Genomic DNA, 26,531 nt, shown 5'->3' on the forward strand with positions numbered 1-26,531 from the left:
TCTGCCTAGCACAGAGCCTGATGGAGGTACGATCGCCCTCTTTACTGAATTAACCAATCCCAAGAGGTTGCCAAGAGCTTCCCTGATTGGTTATCCTAAATTAATTTAAGGTTGCGTTTGTCTAATTTTCTACATGCTGCTGCTTGTTTCCATCTAAGGGTGCACGCTTCCATCCAAGACGTTCTATCTTATCCATCCAAGACGTGATCACTTCAAAGAACGCCTTCTCCCTTCATCAAAGGTACTCACTGCCAAATATCGTACGAAGAAATCTATGTCACAGCATGAGTGAAGTAACAGTTGCTATCGAAACCACCTGATACGATCTTCCAAGCAACGTGTCTGCCTGCCTACCTGAAAGACTGCCTGCTGGTCGACACCACTAAAGCTGTGCCTCTCAAAGAAATACGAGCGAGATCAAGTACTAGAAACTGCCATTTCTCCACTCAAGTAACTGTGTACACCTTCCGAGATCCATAAGAATTGGGTACTCGTGGTCTTCTATCTCCACATGACTGTGCATCAACTAAAGTATCCTATCGCAAGATTGAGGTTCTGTCTAAACTTCCTGTTAATGATGTCACCACAAGACATCCAGCTGCAACTAAGCAAGCATATGATTCCTTATCTTGTTGAAATGTATATTAAATCCAAGTTATTACATACTTTGAATTCTAAGGTTATATGAAAGCATTTCTGACTTCTATAAACGTATGCTACAAATTCAGGTGTCTTTTTTTTTTCTATTTTTGCTACAATATTTTCTGTAAACAGGATTTCTAGCATATGTGGTCATAAACCATAAGTCTACATGTCAAACGGTATTCAGGGCAAGCATTATTCTAAAATACATCAGTTTATTCGTGGTAATCTTTTAGATTTACAGTTGCTTGTATAAACTATTTAGTAGCACATTTATTCTTGTACCTGTTCTAACTATTAAAATAGTAAATTTACTACTATGAATACAAGTATAAAAGATATTAAAGTGCTAGCATGGCAATTAAAACATAAAAAGAAGAAAGTTGCTGCATACTTGTTAGCAATCTTTCATGAGAGCTCCCAGTTATCCTTTCATAGGTACAATATACAGTATTTCAAGGATTAACTTAATGTTTCCAGCCATTAGTACATACTGATGGAAACAAGGTTTACTTGTTACTTCATATCCAGTAAGTGCCAGCTGAGTTTGCATGAGCACATGGTTTCTTACCTGTCCCTTGGGCTGTGGTGCAACTGGTGGGTTTGCCAGAGGAAAAGCGATGCTGGGAGCTTGTGGCGTGAGGATAATGTCATCTTTTGGTGGGGTTTCAATCTTTTTTGGGCCTGGAGATTTTGCAGTCTTGCTCTTGTTTGTTTCATCAAGTTCACCTATAGCTACAGATTACAAAGTATGTAGAAGGAAGCAACAAGTGTTACATTTGATTCTGTTATAAATGACATCACTCAAATACTGTATGACTTCGCAATTAACACTATAAAATGAATTTACATGAGAGTTAGAGGATCAAAACTATTTTCAATGAAAGACAGAATTATCTATTTAAATACTACCATAAAAACCGTTGCACAAGTCGATTTTCTAGGCATGCTTTGGAGGCCCTAAAAAGGGGTGTGTGACTAATACACCGGTGTGACCTATGCGCTGATAGGTCTTATATGAATCTGTTGTACCAGTGCCACAAACAATGTACAAATGGGATTACTACAGACAAGGTTATGGCTCGCACAAAAGTAACTGTCGACAATCTGATTATTTTTTTCAGGATCTACGACATTCAGGTCATGTTGCTAGGTAGAAACACAAGGTCACTGTTCCAATTAAAAGTTTTAATTAGTTATCTCAATACCATTAATCATTTAGAATTTTAAACGCAAGCTTTCAGACTCTTGACTAACCTCCTCTTGACCCAGATGCGTGTACGCGGAGAAAAAAAAATAGTGGAGAAAAAAAGTGGCTAAAGTTATCAATCTTGGGAATATTAAAATGTCACAGCTATACTGCTTCACTCTGTTAACACAATAGCTGTTCATCTGTATGAATTTCCTTATTCCCACCTTCCCGTGCCTGAACTTGCCCCTGGGATCTGAAGCAAACAGCTATCGGTCAGAAAGCCAAGTAAACTTATGAAGTCTTGCATTCATTGTAACTGCACCACAATGAATTATTATAATGCAAGTGTCTTTGAGACAGTATAAGGTGGGACAGTCAGGCAAAAAAGCTACACAACAGGTTTGAAATTGCGCATTGTTGGCTTTGCCAAAAAGCATGGTAATCGCAATGCTTAAAGAGAGTTTGGAATTAATGAAAAAACAGTACTGGAGATAAAACAAAAGACAAGTGTAAAAGTGTGGTGAAAGAAAAACAAACTGATAGAGGGGGTGTTTATGGCTAATACATGCTGTAACTTGTTCTTCATGTCAGTGCAACACAGTGGTACACTTGCAAAGTATGTGTACCGTTATTGTTCTGTGTGGTCCAGTGGTTCAAATCCCAGCTCAGCCACTGACTCATTGTGTGACCCTGAGCGAGTCACTTAACCTCCTTGTGCTCCGTCTTTTGGGCGAGACGTTGTTATAAGTGACTCTGCAGCTGATGCATAGTTCACACACCCTGGTCTCGTATCTTATAATAATGTAATAAAGATTATTACATTATTATTATACAGTTGGAAGTTTAATGCTACTGTACTGCGCCGTATGCAACAATACGATGCTATGTTAACTGATTAGATGGCGCACTGTTTAGTTTATTGTTTTGTGTTTAGCTTTAATTGATGCAAGCAGCACTATTTAATACAGTTTCTTTAAAATTGTATTTAATACACTGAATTTGTAAAAGCCAGTGCAGCTGAATCTATATTGTCCAAGTATGGTTTTGGAAAGAAATGCTCAGTAACGCAAAACATATGTTCTGCATTTATCCATTTTAGATGTGATGTAGGATGTACAGCTTGATTTTACTTACTGGTGCACTGTTAATTGTTACTTATTAAATCCATTTAAGTATTACTTGTCAGTGGTTTACACTGTTACTACTGGAATTCACAGTATTATATCTATTTTGTATATGTATTTTGACATTGTACTTAAATTTACAAACCAATTATTTTGAAATTTTGAAAAATAGAACAGTTAAAACATTAGCAGTTTAAAAACAAAAATCACTGTAAAATTATTAAATGGAATAAAATGTTGCAAGCAAGGGTAATTTCAAAACTAAACCTGTGTATCTCGCTTTATTTATCGGTGTTGAACATGTAGGAAGAAAAAAAGTATTTTAAAACACCAAAAAATGTTTCCTAAAATTTAAGTTCAAAAAGGGGAGAGCAACTTTTACGCCAGTGCAACCTACAAAACGATTAATTTTTTTAAATTTAGTGGTCGCCAATTATTTGTATTGTTTTCTCCCCAATTTATTAAATGTTCAATTATTTTTAGGATTAGCCCACCGCTACCACCCCTGCACTGACTTGGGAACAGGTGAAGACGAACACGTGCCGTCCTCCGCCCACTTCTTTACACACTGCAGACTCACCAGACAGCCACCCAGAGCTACAGCATCGGAGGACAACGCAGCCCTGGGCAGGTTACAGGCAAGCCCACAGGCGCCCGGCCAGACCACAGGGGTCGCTGGTGCGCAGTAAGCCAAGGACACCCTGGCCGACATAGCCCTCCCTTCCCCCAGGCGGCACTCGGCCAACTGAGCGCCGCCCAGTGGGAGCTCCCATCCTCGATCCGCAAAGGAATAACCAGCACTCGAACTGGTGACGTCCAGACTATATGGCACATCCTGCACTCCATGCAGAGCGCCTTTACTGGATGCACAGTTTTTACTGTACTTTATATTAAATGTAAAAAAACTAAATCTAATTCAAATCCTCTTACCAAATTCAGCCAGTTCTGAATCAGTCAACGAGACTTTATGTTGGGGGATTTCTTCCTCTGCATTGATCTGGAGAGTCTCGGAGTGCTGGGATGGACTGCCGGGCCACTGCAGGTTATTGGCCAGCCTAGCTCTCTCTTCTCTGGCAGTGGGGTCGTCCCAGGTAATCTGCTCATTCTGAGAGGGCTCTGTATTAATGTCCATTATGGCCTGACGGGAATGCCTACGGTAACAGATGAGGCCACACAAACAGTATGATTTGTAAATCTGTAATACTTATATAGTGTTATGACAGGACTACAATACATAGATCTGCTAAACAAACAATTTCATTACCTGAGTGCCTCCAGAGCCCGGCTACGCCCATTCCTCCCTGAGCGGCCCACACTGTCAGGGGTCTGGGGAGAATTCTGCAAAACAGCCAGTGAAACTCGTCGGCCTTTTGGCAGCTTGGTGGCAGACATGATCTCCTGCAGCTGCCGCTGCAGATTCTCTCGCATTTCTAATGCTTCTGTCAGATCTGCAGCAAAAACAGCAATAAACATCTTTGGCTTTTTTTGTTCTTTTTTAAATCAGACAGTCCCCATAAAACAAACCAAAAAAAAAAATTTTAACCCTTAAAGTCTTGCAACTTCACATAGCATATTCAGAGGTCCCGTAACAATATTTTTCACAGGACAGGAAAAAGGGCTGTGTGGAGGAAGAACAATGGGAATAAATACAGCAGACAAGTGCTTGCGATTTTAGAAAGAGGACAGGGTTTCCCCTTGGCTCGCGGAGAGCCGCCGTTGCGGGGGTGAGGCCGAACCGATTGGCCTCCAAAGCTAGGAAACAACCTTACTTCCCAAGTGAAAATGAAAATCGGACGGCGGACAAATCGAAAACATAAAGAGAAGTCCAGAGCTCTCCCCAGCTTGCAAGGGTTGCCTATGCTGAAGGAGGTCAGCATTGGATAGAGAATAAGGATGTAATGACCTGGGGTTTTTATAAGGAAGGAGATTGACAGATACTTCGGCAGGACACATTAGGGGAGAAGCTCCTACCCCCTGAACCACACTTAAAAAGGTTTACAATAAATTGCCAAAAAATACAGTTAACACCAACTATTTTGTTAGGGACTAGAAAAAGTAGTGCAGTTTAATGGTTACAACAATGAAGCAGCAGAAGTCAGAACAGTGAAAGAATCACAACAAGCAAGCAAAATATTACTGTTTGCTGTTAAATATTTTGTAGTTACCCCCTTTCTCCAGATTTTCTAGGTTTGTTTCTTCAGGGTTTCTTTCTTCACGGTGGTTCCTGGTTTCCTCTGTCAACGCTTCATCTCTATCCAATGGAACATGTGACTGGAGAGTTAAGGGATTTAGTTACTGACAACCATACACATGGAAATCCTCAAAAACATGATTTAACATGGAACCACTTGATGCATTTCAGCATCTACCCATTGTTTGCCTCAAAATTACATAACTAACCTTTAGATCGCTTCCCAGGGTTTGTGTACTTGATTTTATAAAACATGTAATATTGGTATATCACCAAACACATGCATAAGAGGCTTGGTGGTCCAGTGGTTAAAGAAAAATGCTTAATACCAGGAGGTTCTCAGTTCAAATTCCAGCTCAGCCACTTGATTCACTGTGTGATCCTGGGCAAGTAACTTAACCTCCTTGTGCTCCGTCCTTCAGATGAGACGTAAAAAAAACCTGGAGGTCCTATTGTAACTGACTCTGCAACAGCAGCATCCCATAGTCTCTGTAAGTCGCTTTGGATAATAGCAAGACTAAATGACTCATTAATGCACCACCAAACTGACTAATCCCTGACCAACACTATCCGTAAAACACTACAAAAAGCAACCCCTACCAATAACATTTACAAAAATCAAAACATTCATATTTTTGCGACAAGACCTAACCCCACTTTTCTGCCTACCTTGTCCTGCTCGCAATCTTGTTCCAGATCTTTACAGTAGGGAATGCTGGGTTGTGATCTAAGTGTAGAAAATCTTCTGTCCTGCACTTGGCTGAGGTTCAGACTCATTTTAGGATTGTATGTATAGGGATACAGGGATTCAGGCACAAGCCTCTGCTCCTCTGCACACTAAAAATAAAACAAACAAACCAGTAATTAAATTCAGTAATGTAGTAGAAAAAGCATTATGCACATAACCCTCCTTTTCATTTGTGTACAGACTTATTGCACAAGTATAGCCTGGGATAAGAGGATGAAAATAATATTCATTAAGCAATTTTCAGCAGTGACCCTCAAGACTGCTACTTATGAAAATGGCCTCTGATATTTTAAACTAAAGGTCTACAGAAAATGTGTTTGAATAAATAATTTACAAAACTTATACCACAATTTAAAAGTACAGGCACTTGGTTAACCAACTTCATACATAGGTCAGATATTTCTCTTTCTTTCTTCTGAAGAGGATTATGTTAATTTTGAGAAATCTTAAGGACAGAGACCCTTTTGATTGGTCTCAAACATACAGTCATCAGGTTGGAAATAGAGAGTGTAAATTGTGTTTTTTACATACTGCTTGAAGCCAGTGCTCAGAGACAATGTGAACGTCTCTTTCTTTGACGGCCTTGTACTCCCGACTAGTGTCATTCTGTCGGCCTTGATAGATGAAGTGTGTTACTGTTTCATCGTAAGACCACCTGATGAAAATAAATTAAAAGCAAAAAAAAAAAAAAAAAAAGTCAGTGCTGGTTACAAATATTTTTATTATTTTAGAATTAAATAAGGATATCTGCCATCAAGCAACACTCTTTAATTTACATGCCATAACCTTAATGCATACCTGTAGTCCGCCCCAAGAGAGGCTGCAGTGGCGTTCAGCTCACTCTGCTTCTTAATGAGTTTCTTACTCACACAGATAGTGACACCTGCAAGGGGCTTTGGCTTCTCTTCCACCTAGAGTTAGAGACAGACAGTTTAACATGGCAGCCCTGAACACCAAAACTATTCTTTTTTTGACATGTTTTAAAATAAGAGCAATTTCATGGCCACGACCATGTAAATCGCTATTTAAAAAAAAAAAAGGGAAAAAAAAAAAAACCACAAATACGCAACAAAAAAAATTCATAGAAAGTACGGATAAATCCAGTACATTTTATATGCATTTTCTATACTTTCACTCTTCATAAATTGATGGGTATCAGTTAGGGGTCGTCCAAAAAAATGCTACATCGATCACTGTACGTGCACTGACTGCTACTTAGTTGTACATATTTTTTATATCATTCCATCTACCGAGAGGCAGCTCAAGTCCTCTAAAAGTCCATTTTATTTTCTAATCTGATTTTGCAATAAAAAAATTGACCTTTAGAGGACAAGAGCTGCCTCTGTAGATGGGCAGAATTTTCCAATCTATTATTAGGTATCTAGTATTTGTAGTTTTTTTTTGTTTGTTTGTTTAAAAAGAAAAAAAAAATCTGTGTACTTTGAGAAACAGATTTTAGACATATTGTATGTATTTGAATACATTTTGCACAGATTTGCAAACTGGGGGACAACTATAACAAATAACACATCCGACACTGAACAATGCATTATGTTTTTATTTAAATTGTGTTGTCTTTCTGTACCATTTAGTGTTCTAACTATCACCCTTGCTACACACTGATATTGCATCAGAAAGGAACTTCAGACCCAAAAAGCCATATATATTGAGAAATAACCAGAGCTTGTGATGCTCCATTGCCTTCCATACACTTAAGTGCACTGGAAAGTGAACAAGTGTAAACATAAGAGGATCCCTTTTCTCAACTGGTGACTACAGTACTTTTGAAGGAAGGCATGTGAAAATTTCAAGCAATATAAAAGTTATAATTGATAAACAAATAATACTGTACATTGCCCCACGACCCCGACTCCCTTTGTACGATTTCAGAAAATGACGACAATTTTGGACGGCCCCTTATAATATGCTTTTCTGTATTCCGATTTGGATGGTAAAGTCTGTAAATGTACTAAATGTAATGTAATCTATTTTTTAGTGTTACAATACTTTAAGAACAATTCCCAGCCACCAGTAAATCCTCTGTTTGTAGTTTTGTAGTATTGCAAGAGAGGAATAGGTGATAAATGTTACCAGTTTACCTGTTGTGGTTCAGGTGCAGCTAGCTGTGGGCTGGCAGTAACAGCAGCCATGTTGTTTCGAGTGCTGTTTGCCAGGGCAACCTTCATGTTCCTTCCAATCACCTCAGACAGTGGGGTGCTCATTTTCCTTCTCTGCTGCTGTGGGCCTCCTGGTGTCTCCAGAGCTGCCAGGGCATCCTGAAAAACAGTGAGATAAGAAGTCATTCTTCATGGGGTAGGTGAAGGTCGTTTACTAATTTATTTGTATCTATTTTATCTTAAAATACTTGTGTCCACCTCTCTTGTCAAACATTCAATTTTCCAAAACATCACATTGACATCATGATAAAGGGTGTCTTTTGAATAAAAGATTACCACAACTACCAAAAATAACCCACCTTGACATCAAAGGATGGTTTGAAGAGCTGGTCTCTGCATAGAAACCTGGACGGTGTGTCAAGCTGTAGGGATGGTTCTCTCTGCAGCGCTCTGCACTCAATACCTGGTGTCACCTTTCCTCCATCAGGCCGGGAGATCACTGACTGGAAGGCTTTGCTTTGAAATCGGTTCATATCCAGCGGGGTCACCACAGTGTTCTTCAATGCATTCAGCTGAGCCATGGGAATCTCAGGGGAGCGCATGGACATTCTGAGTTTTTCTTGTTTTTGAGTCCCACCTATGTAACAACTCTCTTCATTTTCTAAAATCAAAAACAGATAAGGCAAACAATATAACATAAAATACATATGAGCAAAGAAAATAATTTAACAAAGTGGGTTATATTAATCACAAGGGAAAATTAAGTAATGGTTTTACAAACTTTCACTATATGAAAAGCAGAAAGCTGAAACAGAGAAGGATTATCAAAATAACAAAATTCTCAAAATGGACAACCTGGTGAGCCAGCATTTTCCACTAGGAAGTGGTCTTCCTCAGCTCTCCTGCCGGTGTGTGCAGAATCCAGGACCCATCGCATGGTGACCGCAGGCAAGTTCCACTTCTTGGCTGCTTCATACTTGGACCCCTCTGGCTCCTTCAGCACCAGATGGGTGCTAGCCACCATGCCTTTCCGCTGGTTGGCTTTCCGAACAAAGAATTCCTGTACTCTGTGGAAATATGATGTAGAAATCCTTACCAAGGCATAACAAAGCGCTTCACATGACAAATCTTTTTGTACCTGTCAGAATTTGTGCAGCTGTATTCTGAACCTGCTATAAGCGACTGACAAGTTTACAAGGTAGACCAACCAACAGGGCGTTAAAGTAGTCCAGACGAGATGAAACACACTAATTAAAATTTCTACATCACATTCTGCAAGATACAAACGGACCTGAGATATATTCTGCAAATGATAATAAGCAGACTTCACTACAGCTGAAATGTGATGCTGAAAAATAAGAGTATGTATAGTACTAAAAGGATATGTATATGTGAGACTATAGTTTTGGATTAAGGTTTAGGAGGTATACATTTTTTTTTATATTTGTGTGTATGTGCTATACTTCCGCAATTCAGTTTTCAGAAACTTTCGTGGCTCTCTAGAAATCTACCCAGTGTTTTTCTAACAAGTAGTTTTTTCTAGCATTTTGTCCCTTGAACAAGAAGATTTCTTTTCCCCAAAATGTCCACCTCTGTTGGTACTTGAAATAAATGCCAAGACCACAGTTCATCTAAAAGTATATGCAAAGGTAGGGTGTACCTGGCTCCAAGAAGCTCAGCTAGGTAGACTAGTGAGTCCCTCTCCACACCAGTAAACTGGCTAACAGAAAGAACACAGTCCTTCAGCGGAGTGCTTCCTTCCACCACAGCAACTGGAGTGAACATGGGATTCATCTGCAGGTCTAAGAGACTCTGCTGTTCAATACACATTGCCTGGAAACACAATACAGTATCATTACAACTCTAGTAACTGCACAAGGAGCAATCTTGGCAATGACAGAAGTAGAAGCACTATTTCCTTACCAACCAGGTGTTGGTCACCACATCTCCCACTGTGGACTCCACCTCACAGCCCAGCAGTGGCACCACTGCGTAGTCAGCAATGGCTCGGCTGCAGGCCCCAAGCACTTTCCCAGCATGCTCCTCGATCAACTCTGCCAGGCAGGCCTCGTCCTCTCCGCTGAAGCCAGCTATCAGGAACCGCTTCCCGCTGAACAGACCCCCCTCCTCCAGCAACGTGGCAGCCTCCCCCAGCATGGTGTTGCTTGAAGGGTCTGTCTCCAACATGGTAACACGAGTGGCATCATCACAGCTTCTGTCCCCAGCTTCAACTACAACCAACCAAATTCTGAATTACAAAGACGACTTATGTATGGTTCTAGGTTTTACATCGTATTTCTAACCCACAAAATCTGTACTGTTCACACCTTAGTCTGGATCCTCTAGTTAATTTAACAAAACTCAGGGGGACATTTGAATGAAAAACCTCTACAGGATTTACTATATTCATTTTTTACACTATATGAAGCTTTTGAAGTTTTACAACCATGTTGAAAATATCTGCAACGCTTCACATTTCTGGTTTGTGTTGTTGTGGGTCACAAATATGCATGTGTGCAAGTGCAAGCAGCAAAATATCCTACCAACTGTTTTGTCCTCTTCCATGTACTGAGACAGCAATTCGTCATCTTTTCTCTGTTCCCTGCCAGGGCTGATTGCTACAGCTGCTTTTATCTCAACACTGGTGTTTAGCCTCTGTGGGGCAGGCCGGTGGACCACAGCAGAGGGTGCTGGGGGCAGGTAGTCTGAGTGGAAGTATTTTTCCTCTGGAAGGAGGCAGCCTTTGGAGAAGCTCTCCAGCAACCACTTTACTGTTACTATGTGGGGTCTGCAGAGAGGAAGAAAGACCATCATTGCAAGAAAATAAACAAGTCTGGACTATTTCTTCCCTGCTGCTTATGTCTCTTAAGAGTTAGAATACACATTTTCTTTCTTTCTTTTTTTTTTTTTTTTTTTTTTACATAGCATATTTATAGTGTACCACAATCACAAAGCACTTTACAAGATACGAGACTAGGATGTGTGAACTATGCATCAGTTGCAGAATCACTTACAACAACATGTCATCCGAAAAAGACGGAGCACAAGGAGGTTGTGACTTGCTCAAGGTCATACAATGAATCAGTGACTGAGCTGGGATTTGAACCGGGGACCTCCTGGTTACAAGCCCGTTTCTTTAACCACTAATCTATTACTCGAGCACTCGAAAAATGTAAATAACTCTAGGGGACTGACAGAGCCGGAGCCTGTGTGTGGGGGGGTGTGGAACAGAGAGAGTGAGAAAGTGAGCAAGTTTTAGGACAGACAGGAGGAAGAATGTATTGTTTTTGTGGTGTGGTCCTGACCCAAACACGGACCCTGTTTAATTAATAAAAGCAGTTTTGTTGGCGTCTGAATCCCGTCTCCTGCTTTAAGCCTCAAAACCAGGGGTCGTTACAATATTTTATTCATGTATACCACCTTAACACTACCCGTGTGCTGAGGTTTTCAAATTTAAATTACTCTGCGTGTCTGAAAGTTATGTGGTTGTCCGTTTATGACTTTTCCTAAATAAATACCCCAATGGTGATTGAAAGGCAGGATTACAAAAACGAAGTTATAAGCCCGCCCACCTAGCAACAAAGCTGTAATTTTGACTGACTTTAATACGTGTTTTTATTTTCAATATAAAACTACAATATTCTATACAATCCTGTTATCTCTACTGGACTTGCTAGCCACCAATTCCTTCGTTTTGTACAAGGAATGCACCACGGAAAATATCAGTAGGAGAAATTTCTTCCTGAAACTAGCCACAGCGCCTCAGCAGAAACATTTCGATCAGAAAACTGCAAAGCTGCAGCAGCTCAACCTGGATTCTGTGCTGCACTGTGACACACACAAGAGGTAGCACATGTTACTTTTGTTTTAAATTAAAAACTACTTTCGTTTTTACAGTTTTGTATGTACATATACCTGTTTACACACTAGTTTCTTTTAAAATGTTTATTTTATTATATTTTTTTCATTTTTTGAAGTAGTGCTTTATACGTGGCAAGTTGGAAAATAATCCCTTTTATGGTTAATTGTTCATTTAAAAATACAGCGTTTCGGCTGTGCTGATGTTTGATATGATGTGCTTGAAAAAACTTTTGCGTTGTATCGGATAGTTATCTTTCATTTTAATATTGCTGTTTTTTAAACCGTACCATTATATTGACTGCCGGCGGCAGTTTTAGGTATGAGTATAACTGCGGCGGGTCTAGTGTTAACGTGGTAAATTTTGTGGCGCATATGTAGAATACTATTGTCTGGCATTAAGTTAGAGTACTCAATTTTTAACGCTTGAATACTCAAGCACTAAATTACTCGAAATTCCCACCCCTATTCTCTACTTATCAAAACGGTTATCTTTACACAAATTAACTGAATGTTTCAACAGGTATAAAATCAGAAAAGAGTAATCCACTACCACTCCACAAAAACACTGCATAATAAAGTTAGCAGAACCTGTGGGATGCCTTGCTTAAGAACTGTTTTACTTCTTCATCCTTCTCTCCCATGATTATGTGGGTGACATCCTCACTGAGGTGGCTGAAGCGTAGACCCCCACCGCTGTTGATAAGCTTTCTTAACTTATCTAGCTTCTTACCACCAAACCCACACAGGTAGATCTGAGAAAATAAAATCACAGGACATACAGCCATTGTTTATAATTGAATTGCAACCCACTGGCAAGACTTAGCAAGAAACATGTGTAGAATGAGGGGATGATGGAGATCTGATAATTGCAGACAAACCAAAGACTTTATTAGGTTTTGGAGGTGTTCATCATGTCCTAAAGCTTGAAAGAAAATTAACAATTCTCTTACTTTGCAGCCATCAAGCAGGTCATCTTGTGCATTGAAAACACTTATATCAAGCATTTCCAAGTTATCTCCAGCTGGTTCCAGCCGACTGGCAGTAATAGTGTTAAAGGCAGATTCATTGATGCAGCTCATACTAATGTTGGAAATTTGGCTCACGCCTAAAAGTAATGAAGCTGAAGAAACTATACACAAAAAAAGAAAAAAAGGAACTTAGTACTTCAAATTCCTACTTGTGCAATACGGTGCATTAAAATGAAGGTCACTCCAGTAGATATCTCCTTGTGCTAGCACATCTGGAATTAATAACAAACATTCCAACTTTATACTAGGTGGATGTCATAGTACTTAACACAATATTTACACTGTATGCAGCAGGGCTAGGCTTTGTAAAAAAAAAAAAAAAAAAAAAAAAAAAAAAAAAGGATAAATCAGCGTAGCTCAGGGGATACTCACCATCTTGCTTCTTCTCACAACCTGTAGGTGTGGATGTATTAGGGGCTTGCTCTCTGCCCATGGTGGGCTCCACCATGTACTTGGACTCGTCCTGGCAGAATCTCTTCTCAATGCTGCTGAAGAGCCAGTGTATGGACACGCAATATACATTCCATTTTCTTGCACATTCATATTTCTGACCTGTAAACCCCAGTTAACGTATTACATATATATACATACACACACAAAGTACCAGTCAAAAGTTTGAGTACACCTGCTTGAAACCAGGTTTTTCATGATTATCTATGCTTTTAACTGTACAAAAACTTGTCTATAAACACTTAATATATCATTATGATACGTGTACTTATATAAGCTGATAATCATAAGTGAATTGCATTCAAAAATGTAATTTTTAAATGAAAATGTAAAGCTTGTCAATTTCAATGAAATGGTCATCCAAAACATGGGGATTTCAGTCTGAAGCCCAAGTCAGTTAAAAGTCTGAAATGTGTACAACACGGTGTTAGAACACTGGCCTAAGTATAAAAAAGTGTCTTTGTTAGATGTTCTCTGAGTTAACTAGCATGTTACCCAATTAACCTTTTGTCACTAATTATTGTCAACAGGTGAGGGTCCATGATTACTATAAATATAGGTAGCATAGGCACAAGTTTGTCATTCCTGAATGTAAGGGAGCGGAAAATGGCAAAATACGCTCAGTTAAGCAAAGAAAAAAGACAAACTGGCACTCATGAGGACAGAACAAGGTCAGGCAGGCCAAGGGTGACCTCAGAATCAGAGAACAAGTTCATTAGAGTCACAAGTCTGTGAAACCAGCGATTAACTGCCCCTGAAATACAAGCTCAGCTAAATGCTACTAGAAGTAAAGAATAAGAGGAATAGACTTGCCTGGGCGAAAACACAGAAACTGGACGTTTGAGGAGTGGAAGTCGGTCTTATGGACCGATGAGTCAAAATTTGAAATATTTGGGTCCAACCGTAGAGTATTTGTAAGATGCAGAAAGGGTGAGCGCATGAGTTCTGTGTGTGTTGTTCCCACTGTCAAGCATGGAGGGGGCAGTGTCATGGTCTGGGGTTGCTTTGCTGGTGACAGAGTTGGTGATCTTTACCAAGTCCATGGCAAGCTCAACCAGCATGGCTATCATAGCATTCTTCAGAGGCATGCCATTCCATCAGGATTACAGATAGTTGGGCAGTCCTTCATTCTTTGGCAAGATAATGACCTGAAACAAACCTCAAAGTTGTGCAAGAACTATCTGGCGAAGAAGGAAAGTGAAGGACAACTCAATCTAATGACCTGGCCTGCCCAGTCTCCAGACCTCAATCCCATAGAGCTGGACAGAACAGTCAAAGCAAACCTACCCACAAGTGCCCTACATCTCTGGGAATTGCTGCAGAAGAGCTGGGAAGACATGTCGGGTGATTTCCTGCTGAAACTTGATAACCGAATGCCTCCTGTTTGTGAGGCTGTTATTAAGGCAAAGGATGGCTATTTTGAGGAATCCAAGATTTAGAGACAATTTTCAATTTTCTTGAACATTCCTTTGGTACTCCTTATGTTTTGTTTTGTATATTGTAACATGTGTTTTCATTTTCAAGTATTTACAGAAATGAATATGACGTAAAACATTGTCAATTATGAAAAAAACTAGTTTCCAGCAAGTGAACTCAAACTTTTGACTGGCACTGTATGTATGTATGTAATATATCTCCAGTGCCTTGCATAAGTATTCAGACCCCTAACCAATTCTCTCATATGACTGAATTAAAAATTACAAAATTTTGTTCTGTTTGATATTTTATTTTTAAACATTGAAACTCAGAATCAATTACTGTAAGGTGATATTGGTTTTATGTTGGGAAATATTTAAGAAAAATAAAAAACTGAAATATCTTGCTTGCATAAGTATTCAACCCCAGTGCTGTGGAAGCTCCCAGTTTGCACCAATGAAAGAAATTGCCCTAATGAGGGCACAATTACCTTACCATTGGCCTCCACCTGTGAACCATTAAAGTTGCTGTCACATTTTCTGGATAAAAAACCCACTGTTGAAGGATCATTGGTAAGGCTGTGAATCTGAAGGAAAATGAAGACCAAAGAGCATTCTACAGAAGTTAGAGATAAAGTAATACAAATGCATAGATTAGGGAAAGGGTACAAAATAATATCCAAGTGTTTGGAAATCCCAGTGAGCACAGTTGGATCAATAATCAGCAAGTGGAAGCTGCATCAAAACACCCAGGCACTGTTAAGAAAAGGCCGTCCCTCAAAACTCAGCACTCAAACAAGAAGGAGACTTGTGAGAGAAGCCACAGAGAGGCCAACAATCACTTTGAAGGAGCTACAGAGTTCAGTGGCTGGGAGTGGAGTAATGGTGCACCAGTCAACCATATCAAGAGCTCTGCATAACACTGGTCTGTATGGGAGGGTGGCAAAAAAAGAAGCCGTTACTCAAAAAGTACCATCTGAAAGCACGTCTGGAGTTTGCCAGAAAGCATGAGAGTGACCCAGCTGCGATGTGGGAAAAGGTTTTGTGGTCAGTTGAGACCAAGATAGAGCTTTTTGGCCAAAAGTGCTATGTGTGGCGCAAACCTAACACTGCCCATGCCTCAAGACACACCATCCCTACAGTGAAGTACGGTAGTGGCAGCATCATGCTGTGGGAATGCAGCATCATGCTACAGTGAAGTATGGTGGTGGCAGCATCATCAGCAGAGACTGGGCATCTTGTTACAATTGAAGGAAGAATGAATGCAGCAAAATACAGGAAAATACTGCAGGAGAATCTGCTTCAGTCCACTAAAAAAGTAAAGCTTGGAAGGAAATTCACCTTTCAGCAGGACAATGATCCCAAGCACAAGACCAAAGCAATATTGGAGTGGCTCAAGAACAAAAAGGTGAATGTCTTACAGTGGTTCAGTCAAAGTCCTGTCTGTGGCACTATTTGAAAATTGCTGTCCACAAGCGTCGTCTAACCAACCTGAAGCAAATCTGCCAAGAAGAATGGTCCAAAATCACTCCAAAACACTGTGTGCAAAGCTGGTACATACTTACCCCAAAAGACTTAAAGCTGTTACTGCAGTGAAAGGTTGCTCTACCAAATATTAATATGTGGGGGTTGAATACTTATGCAAGCAAGATATTTCAGATTTTTTATTTAACATAAAACCAATGTCACCTTACAATAATTGATTTTGAGTTTAGGTGTTTTAAAATGAAATATCGAACAGAACGAAATTTCAATGTACCATTTGTAATTCAGTAATATGAGAGAATTGGTCAGGGGTCTGAATACTTTTGCAAGGAACTGTATATGCACACACTATATATTTTAGGCATTTTACAGCATATTCACTTAGACAAAAAAAAATATTGCTTTATAAAGTGCTTAACATAGGGGATACAAATAAAACAAACAAAATAAAACTAACAGATTTGTTTTTTAGTTGCATACACATTCACATACAGTTTACTGACCCCAGGAACACATTTGTCTTTAGAATTATTTATTTTAATCTAAACAAATACACTTTTTAAACAAAACAACAATAAATAAGACTATTTAGTGCCATTCACACCTATAGTATTTACCTTTGGGCTCCTGCACAATGAGGTGTGTGCATTCGTTCATCTTCAGTTGCCCTGTATACTGGCCGCCATGTTCCACCGCAAGCCTTTGAACCTCCTTTCTACTCAAGTTGGTCAATCCTGTTACACAGATTGTGCAGCCACGAAATATAGGGCACAAGTACTCATCACTGTTCAGGTCTGTGTACCTAAACAAACTGGGGTTCAGGAAAAGAGAAATATGACATTAGTACTTTCATTTGATTATTACAGCAATACACTACATTGTTGACATACAAACACAGTATTTATTTTTTGAATATTACCTGTCCTGGGATTTCTCCCAGCATGCTTTCACCCAGGAGGGCAGTAGGATGGGCTTCCCCAGATTGGCGGCCACCACATACTTTTTGCTGCCAACCTCTCCAGCAATCAAATGAGTAACTGAAACATTAAGATCCCGGAACACACGACCTCCCATTAACTGCACCAACTTACTCACTTCTTCCTGGAGGGAAAAAAAAAAAAAAAAAAAAAACTACTCTTAATATAAGGTAATCCAAGAATATACAAAAATACCCAAGAATAGTGTACCAAGTTGTTGCTAAATGTTTGTTTTTCTACTGATGCTAAGACTGAATAAATTACCCATGGTGTTTGGCAAGAGATATGCCTTTGAAATAACATTTTGTCTCTCATTAACAGGTTACAGGAAATTAACAGCAAACTGCAGATATAGGAAATCCTTCATCACTGTCAGATCAACCCTTCTTTCCAAGTCCTTTAACCTTTATGATTGTTTATGGCTATCCGAGTAACAAGAGGATTCGTAATACATAACAAGTAAATTAAGGACAACATTGTTCTGATATTATTGTATAAGTTCTTTACCCTTGTTTCCTTCTCCAAACTGGTACAGGAAACTGTCACGTCTGCCATTGACATGTTGTACACAGGGTGTTCGGCTTTTGGCACAGGCCGCTGATGCTGGAGGCAGAAAAGAACCACCAGTGGGCTGACAATCCTGCAGCCCAGCTATAGGAAACGAGAACAAATTATTAGTTATTTGATTCATGTTGATGTATGCATTTAACCAGAAAATAACCCACAGAGATGTTCATCTCAAAATAAAAGAGAGAGGCCAAGCAAAATGGCAGAGTTGCGACAAACAAAACTGTAACAAAGCAATACTGTACAGAGGGACACAGTATGCAAGACAAAATGTTCAGGTATTGGTTGAGATATACTACACTAACCTATCTATCTATACACACACACACTGTGTGTATATATATATATATATATATATATATATATATATATATATATATATATATATATATATATATATATACACACACACACACTTTATATATATACATACACACACACTCTTGAATTTATATTCAAATTCCTCTGTTGTCTCTCTTGAATATCAAAATACATGTCATGCTTGACTACAGTACACATTTCATACATGTGCATTCCAACCCAATTTTATAAATCTGGTATCAATATAAATTTTATATAAAACACCCTTTCTGTAAAAACAAACCTTTTTAAGGTGGATAAATGCTGGTCCACTAAAAGAATCGAAAATGTAGAGAGATTTATCTTTTTGCTGTAACAAAAGTGCTGCTTCTTCATCAACAGTCTGCAGGAACTCCTCTGACTGTAACTCTTTAATAGCCTGGAAGAGAACAAACCATGAACAATTAAACAAATGTGTTTCAGAACAAACATGCCAATGAGCCTGCATTTTATATAAAGTAAAATGATGAATCAAAATATCACTTGTTTAAGTGTGTGATGGTGGATCCCCAGGTTTTCCCTTTAATTGCCCTTTTCAATTTCTTCACAGAGAGCATAACAGTTTGGGGGATAAAATGGGCTATACATTTTAGAGTCTCCTGGAACCAAGACATTATCCATTGTTTTTTTAATAATTTTTATATAATGTTCAATATATATATATATATATATATATGCTAACCACACTATGCAGAAGTTTGTAAAGCTGCATTAAATATCCAGATGCAACAGCTAACCATTCTCCAGACATTTAAATATAAAAGCAGCAGTCAATCCTTACATCATAGGCCTTTGTTGCAAGATCTGACCTCTGTTTTAAATTTTGCACAAATTTCACGAAGAACGGATCTCTATCCACTTTTGACATCCTTAATCCTGAAAGGCAAAATAAAATAAAATAACGTGTGTAACATATCAAACAATAAGACAAATGTTATTCCAATTGTTACAAACATTTAAAAGTTTGCTAAATCACATTACAAAAGTCCACACATAGCTTCATCAAATCTGTCTGTCAGTAGCTCAGCCAGTGCCAGGTATTATGAAAAAATTAGGTAGCCAAAAGGGGAAATGATAGTAAATTGAACAATAATGATTCCATTGCTATTCCTGTCCCAAATGACAGGTGGGAGGTGATTTAGCTTACTTGGAAGCTAGCTAAGTATATTAATGTACAGGTGATGCAATTAGTTTTGTCATAGATGGTTGAAAACTTGCATACGTTCTAGCTAGGATAGTCGTTTCGCGACAGTATTTTACACAAAATAACAGAATTATAGCAACTTATTTTTCAGAACTTGGCGTTACAACAGTTTAACATAGACACACAAGGTGTTCAAACCTCTTGTCTCCTCTCCTGAGAGAAAGTGGAAATATAGCTAAGTCTATTATTGTTCTGGAAACATTACTATGTTTTTTTTTGTTTTGTTTGTTTTAGCATAACATTTAAAGAGATCAAAGCATGCACACCACTTGGATTTAAAAAATAAATAAAATATGTCTTCACAACAAACAATATTTAAATCACAACTGCTCTGTTGCCTTTGTTTTGACAGGAACTATATGAACTGATTTACCGTGTTTATTAATCAAATCACAGGCAGTACGAAACAAAACAAAAATCTCATTATCAACCTCAACTAAAATTTAGAAACTCAAAATGACAACAAACAATGCGCGCGATGCGACAGATTTTAATATAGAAACAGTTTTTTGTACATTTGTTAAAATCTACAAGTACACAATCAAACGCAATAACTGTGTTACTTACGTGGTTAATGACTCGGACATAGACCCTTTTAGAAAACACTAAACATCTAGGTATTTCTGCTCTTTCATCCACTGATTGCAGAAGAACTACTGGAGGGAAAAGTTCACAGGACCTTCTTTGCTCAAATAATTAACTGACATAACAGCGAATGTTCACCATAATTACGCTTTTAGCACGGTAGGATTTTAACTGAAAAGCAAAATACCTTTATTCTCTTTGGCGCCAAACACTCACTTCAATAAAACCGGAAACATTTAGCTCGGGGTCCTACTTGCAATAACAAAGGAGTCTACAAATTAAATTTCACAGTTAAGAAACGTGATAAATTGACATTACACTAGTTTGATCTATAGCAAAATAAATTAATTAAAAGGTCTAACAAAATAACGGGACGAGATCATTATTCACACGCAGACCTGTCAGGCATCTGAAAAAGACACCAACGAACAGGACCCTATATACGTCTAAAAAATATTTTGGTCAAAATCTGTATCTGTATGGAGTATCAGGACTTGGACAACATTATATATATATAAAATAAAAACATATTTATGCGCTAATGAGGTTCAATAAAGATTACATTACATTAAAAAAAATACATTAAACTTGAAATAATTTATAATATTACACGACCCCATGTTTTATTTATTTATTTATTTATTTTGTATTCATAAAGTGGGAGTACATAAGCAAACCCTTTGTTGTTATCTTAATAACATTGTGATGTTATTAAGGACACTCTATAGGACTAAAAGGGTTTTAAAGAAATATTATAGGATTCTTTTTAAAAAGTGTCCTCTATAGTACTCAAATAGGCATGCCTGTAGTATCTCAATAGGACTCTGTATAGGACCAAAAAAGCATCTACCTTTAGAATAATAATATGACTTTTAGGACTGGAAAAGGGTGTTTTTACAGGATTGAATAAAGCTAAATACTTAATGTTTAGTAAACCTATTTATTGATTTCCAGTTACTGAAAATAGGTAGGCAAAAAGAAATGTATAATACATTTAAGCATAACACACACACACACACACACACACATATATATATATATATATATATATATATATATATATATATATATATACATACACACACACACACACACACACACACACACACACACACACACACACACACACATATATGTGAATGTTTCAAGTCTTACAGTGCCGTGAAAAGGTATTTGCCCCCCGTCTGATTTTCTGCATTTTTGCACATTTTTCACATTGATTTTGGTCAGATCTTTTTTGTGGGTTGTAGTGGTGTATGGAGGGAGTCAGAGAAAAAATGACACCAAAGTTTGGTGCTTCTTTCATTTGTCTGGTGTGCGAGGTAATCAAACATGCAATCTTCAGGTGTGAAAAAGTTTTTGCCTCCCTAGTTAACACAACCCAATTAAAGGGATAATTAGGGTCAGCTGTTTAAACACTTTGGTTAACAATCAGGACTGATTTGGGCCAGCCCTGCCCAATATAAATCTGACTAAGGTTAGCACTTACCATCAGAGTGAAGTTGTCAGCACCCAGGTTGTAGAGGCACATCATGCCACAACCAAAAGAAATTCATGAAAAACTCTGGAAAAAAAGTTGTTGATGCCTATCAGTCTGGAAAGGGTTACAAAGCCATTTCTAAGGCTTTTTCTGGAGCTCCACCAAACCACAGTCAGAGCCATATTGTCCAAATGAAGAAAGTTTGGGATAGTAGTGAATCTGCCAAAATGTCTCCAAGAGGAGGGTGTAAAATCATCCAGGAAGTCACAAAGAACCCTAGAAAAACATCTAGGGATGTGCAGGCTTCTCTTGCTTCGGCTAAGGTCAGTGTTCATGACTCCACCATCAGAAAGACACTTGGCAAAAATGGAATTCATGGCAGGGTAGCAAGGCGAAAACCACTGCTCACTAAGAAGAACATGAATGTTCGTCTCAAGTTTGTCAAAAAGTACCTGATTGATCCTCAAGAGTTCTGTAACAATGTTCTATTGACAGATGAGTCAAAAGTGGAACTTTTTGGCCAACATGGGCCCTGTTATGTCTGGCGAAAACCAAACACTGCATGCCATAGTAAGAACCTCATACCAACAGTGAATCATGGTGGTGGTAGTGTCATGATTTGGGGATGATTTGCTGCATCATGACCTGAATGACTTGCCATCATTGAAGGAACCATGAATTCTGCTCTGTATCAGAGAATTGTACAGGAGAATGTTAAGTCATCCGTCCGTGAGCTGAAGCTCAAGCGCAGCTGGGTCATGCAGCAAGACAATGATCCGAAACACACAAGCAATTCTACATCAGAATGGTTGAATAACAACAAAATTTAAAGTTTGGAATGGCCTAGTCAAAGTCCAGACCTAAACCCCATTTAGATGTTGTAGCAGGACCTGAAACCTCAAAAACCCACAAATCTCACTGAGTTGAAGCAGTTCTTCATGAAGGAGTGGGCCAAAATTCCTCCAAGGTGCTGTGAGAGACTAATCAATGACTACAGGAAGCATTTGGTTGCAGCTATTGCCGCTAAAGGTGGCATAACCAGTTATCGAGTCTAAGGGGGCGATTACTTTTTCACACGGGGGCATTGGGTGTTGCATAACTTTCTTTAATAAATAAATGAAATAAGTATCAAAAGTTTGTGTTATTTGTTCACTCAGGGTCCCTTGTATCTCATATTAGACTTTGGTTGAAGATCTGATAACATTCAGTGTCAAAAATATGCAAAACAAATATAAGACAGCAGACTATATGTTCATGTAGACAACCAGACAACAGTTCTCCAATGAATTGATAAGATTACAATAGAGATTTGGATAACACATATCTAGAGTTCAAGAGCAATATTTTATTCAAATACATACTGCTGTAAACTCAGCAGAGGTAGAGATAACAAACAGACTTGTATACATATACAGCATATCGACAAAAGCATGTATTGTAACACGCCGTCAAAATGAATGCTTTTGGCAGTTCTAGGTAGAAGTGCTTATAACTTTTTATTTTTATTTTTTGCAATTCTAACTTTCAAACGCCGTCAGGATATTTAATATATTTATTTAGGAAAAGCCAAGAACAGACAACCGCTGATCTTAAACACACGTATTGACGGGCACGGTTGGACTGACTCGTTGTTGCCACCTGTTGGCCAATGGAGTGCCGTACTCAGAGACAGTTTTCTACATAGGTTAATGTGTAGCAGAGGATGCTGGGAGTTGGAACTATGTTAGGGGAAAGCTGAATTATTATCGTTGTGTTTCATTATTAGTTATTGTCAAGTTCCAGTATTGTTAAATGTATTACCGTATAACTGTTATTACCCTTCTGGTGTTATTTGTGTAACATATGGATGTCACCTTGAGAGGCAGAGTAGTGCTCTAGAATGGGGAAGGGCTGCCTGTGGCTAACTGGGGCGGCATTGATTTGAGTTGTAGAGGAGTAATTAACTGCATTTAACAGGAGTTCTAATTTTCATGCTTGGTATGATATTATAATTGTATAAAGAAATAGCAATTAAATAATAATAATAATAATAATTAAATTAAATTAAATAGCATAAATGATTTTATTCACAGCAATTGACATGTATATACCTATATAAAAAGTACATAGAGGAAAGGTAATTCCTCATACAAGTTAGAAAAACTTGTCTGAAACTGTTGAGATTTAGTTATACAATGAGCCACTAGTGATCCTTTGCTTGCAGCATCTGTGGAGTAGCAGTTAGAGCACTTGACTGGAGGGCGTGGGACACATTGCTGCTGGTCCAGTTAAAAATCCAACTGTATAAAGTGGGTAATGGATGTCATAACTGTAAGTTGGCCTGGATAAGTGTGTCTGCTAAAAAAACTAATAGTAATACACATGCCTGATTAGTATTTGGATGGGAGACTGCCTTGCAAAACCAGGTACTTTAAACTTGTTTTCATCTTACTCAGTGGTGTACATCGAGGGTGTATGCAGGTAAACGACTTTACCCACTTTGAATTTGGGCAATATATCGTTTACCCACTTCTCATATAAGGGATACAGAGTTAACTCACTTATACTCTCCTGTGATGTGCAAATCATGTGTTAAAGATGTATTTTAACGGCGAGCGTCTGTGCTGTGTTCAGAGAATGCGAGCGAAGTAAAAATACCATGGCTATTGCTGCTGCAACAAGTGTCTCCATTTTAATTCTCTTTTCTCCTCAGTCTTGGTGCTCAAAATGTAACTTGCAAAATGTAAAAAACAATGTTTTGATTGTAGTTGTGATAATAAACACCCCCCCACCCTCAAAAAAATAAATAACAATTTAAAAAATATACTAGAAACAATGTTTTATTATTGCTTTATTATGAACAGCTACTTTAAGCATAACAATATTTAAAAGAGTAGAATATCTTACACATACAAACAAATCTGTCAACCCTCTCCCGAGTTTCCAACATTGCACTTGGGACAGACTGTAAGCTACACATTTCAAGCGCTGACTAATGATGCCACCTTTCCCTGGCCGTGAGTGATGACACTGAAGTGTGTTCTCATTGAATCACTTTTGCGCCCCCTACGCCCTTCTTCCCTTCAAAGTGACCACTTCCAGAAGTGATCACTTTGAAGGGAGTAAGGCATGGGGGCGAGGTTTTGGATTGGAAAACAGCAAGCGAGTGTACGCTCTCTTCCTGATTCAGCTGACAAGCAGCTTAAAGAAGGAGTTGAGAAAGACAATTTGCTATATTTAAAAAGGCCTTCAACTAAAACATTCAATAATCTTGTGGAATGTTGTGACTGTGAATTATTGCGTTCTACACTGGAAGAAGCCTAAATCTGGACTTAGTGAAATTAGCAGAGACTGAACTGATTTTATTTAAAAGTTACATGATTATTTGTAAACTTTTTATGTTGTTGTGTAAAGTATAGGTTACATAGACTGATTTCAATAAGCAGTGTCTGTTTGTTTGTTTTGATTTTAGAATTATTAAAATGGCAGTTTTGCTGTAAAGTTCTGGGGCAGCTGCAAGTTGGAGACAGTCTAAACAAGTGAAACTCTGAATGTAATTGCGCTTCCAATGATAAGGCTTACTGTAGCTATCAGTGCACTGAAAAGGTTAGTGGGATTTTATAGGTTTATGTCTCATTGAATGTAACCAAGTGTAAACCTGTGACTCCCAGTTTCTGCGCTGAATAAAAACACACACAGACAAAAAAATTGTTTATTAGTTGTTAACTCCTCGACTTTTATATTAAGTAAGCCACGGGGTTAAGTTTAATAAATAATAAGTAGAATAACTCGCTTGATGTCATATTATAGGTTTAATAGTAAAGAGAATATTGGCACAGAGAGGGAGGTGTTACAAAGTTATCTAATTGAATTCTAAGTTGACAACAGGAACAACAGGAATGACCAGTTCCCTTTCAACTGAATGACAACCATTACCGAATGGGAAGAGCCCTCTCTGACCATCAATCACTGAGCATATATAAAAAAGCAGCCCTATCAGGGCCCTACTGTGAGGGGAAAGTTCCACCCATCTCTTGCTGAAGAGGGACATCCACACAGTAGCACATCATCATTTTCTCTCTCACTTCGCTGAGACAGGTCATAGATTGCTTGTGCTTTCTTTGCCCGAATTTCTCAGGTTTGTTGTTTTTTCACCGTCAAATTTCCATTTTCCACGGTAGAATCCCGATTGACTCGGCACTGATGTAACCATCGGTGACACCTACAGCCCGACCGCACCTACCGTCGGCACCGACCTCGGAACCATTTCACTTGGCACCAACTGTGCTTTCCTCGGCGCTGATCCCGGTACCGGTGAATAGCTTCGGAACAGTCTACAGCCCAGCACCGAACGCGCCACCCATAGGCACTGATTGACTCGGCACCGACACTCTGCACCGACAGCGCTCTCCTAGACGCCAGTCCCGGCACCGACTGATTCGGCACCGGTGAATAGCTTCAGAGCCGCCTACAACACGGCACCGAACACGCTACTATCAGCACCGACTTCGGCGCCGATTGACTGGTCACCGACCACTCAATCTCGGCACTGAGCGCAGCAGCCACCCACCCTCATGTACATTTGCAACTAAAACATTACAAGATTTACACTTTCAATATTGTCGAAAAGTCCCTTTTACCATTATTTTACTTTCAAATCTTTTCTCTTTTCTCTTATTACTCTCTTCTTGTCTGTCTGTCTATTTACCGTTGACATTCTCAAATAGCTTTTCTTCACTTTATTCATTATTTGATCAAGTAAAAAAAGAAGTGATATCTATATGTAGCAGGGCGGTAGGAAAGCCCTGCTATTTAAAGGTATTTGTTTATTTTAGAACGGGGTTTCCCCCTCCGCCCCTGTCTTATTTTGTGTTTGTATTATGATTTGGTATTTGTTTATTTTAGAGGGGTGTGTTAAGTGCTTTCTTTGGGTAGAAGTACACATTTTTATACACAGACCCGGCTAACTTTAAGTTAGCCAGCGCTGGAGCAGGTTTAAGATTAAGGATGTGTTGCTGTGATAATTTAGTCGGCTAGACTTTAAGCCAGACTTCTGTCAAGTTATCCTGAGAGTTATCTGTATAACTCAGTTAGCCAGCTACTAGGATCAGGGCCCGGGAGAGCGA

At 38.7% G+C, this 26,531-nt stretch overlaps 1 protein-coding gene across 3 annotated transcripts in view; it reads right to left on the reverse strand.

The window, feature by feature from the left end:
- Window positions 1-20,193, reverse strand: part of topbp1 (DNA topoisomerase II binding protein 1) — a 30,228-nt gene extending 10,035 nt beyond the window's left edge. For 2 of the 3 annotated variants that reach the window (XM_041245220.1, XM_041245218.1), the window contains exons 1-22: window positions 19,929-20,167; window positions 18,939-19,033; window positions 18,402-18,536; window positions 17,738-17,881; window positions 17,173-17,354; window positions 16,871-17,064; window positions 13,276-13,455; window positions 12,826-13,004; window positions 12,464-12,627; window positions 10,558-10,802; window positions 9,938-10,245; window positions 9,675-9,847; window positions 8,870-9,081; window positions 8,374-8,675; window positions 7,997-8,173; window positions 6,696-6,808; window positions 6,429-6,552; window positions 5,819-5,986; window positions 5,124-5,229; window positions 4,223-4,406; window positions 3,889-4,109; window positions 1,214-1,377 (exon numbers count right to left, since the gene is read on the reverse strand). In XM_041245220.1, coding sequence (XP_041101154.1) covers window positions 1,214-1,377; window positions 3,889-4,109; window positions 4,223-4,406; window positions 5,124-5,229; window positions 5,819-5,986; window positions 6,429-6,552; window positions 6,696-6,808; window positions 7,997-8,173; window positions 8,374-8,675; window positions 8,870-9,081; window positions 9,675-9,847; window positions 9,938-10,245; window positions 10,558-10,802; window positions 12,464-12,627; window positions 12,826-13,004; window positions 13,276-13,455; window positions 16,871-17,064; window positions 17,173-17,354; window positions 17,738-17,881; window positions 18,402-18,536; window positions 18,939-19,025 — 3,762 coding nt within the window. In that variant the 5' untranslated portion in view covers window positions 19,026-19,033; window positions 19,929-20,167. Of the gene's footprint in view, window positions 1-1,213; window positions 1,378-3,888; window positions 4,110-4,222; window positions 4,407-5,123; window positions 5,230-5,818; window positions 5,987-6,428; window positions 6,553-6,695; window positions 6,809-7,996; window positions 8,174-8,373; window positions 8,676-8,869; window positions 9,082-9,674; window positions 9,848-9,937; window positions 10,246-10,557; window positions 10,803-12,463; window positions 12,628-12,825; window positions 13,005-13,275; window positions 13,456-16,870; window positions 17,065-17,172; window positions 17,355-17,737; window positions 17,882-18,401; window positions 18,537-18,938; window positions 19,034-19,928 lie in introns of all 3 variants that reach the window. The other variant, XM_041245219.1, reaches the window with a different exon arrangement.
- Between the last annotated feature and the right edge of the window lie 6,338 nt (window positions 20,194-26,531).

This window comes from Polyodon spathula, chromosome 3 (genome assembly GCF_017654505.1).
Source record: "Polyodon spathula isolate WHYD16114869_AA chromosome 3, ASM1765450v1, whole genome shotgun sequence".
In the NCBI taxonomy this organism is placed as follows: domain Eukaryota; kingdom Metazoa; phylum Chordata; class Actinopteri; order Acipenseriformes; family Polyodontidae; genus Polyodon; species Polyodon spathula.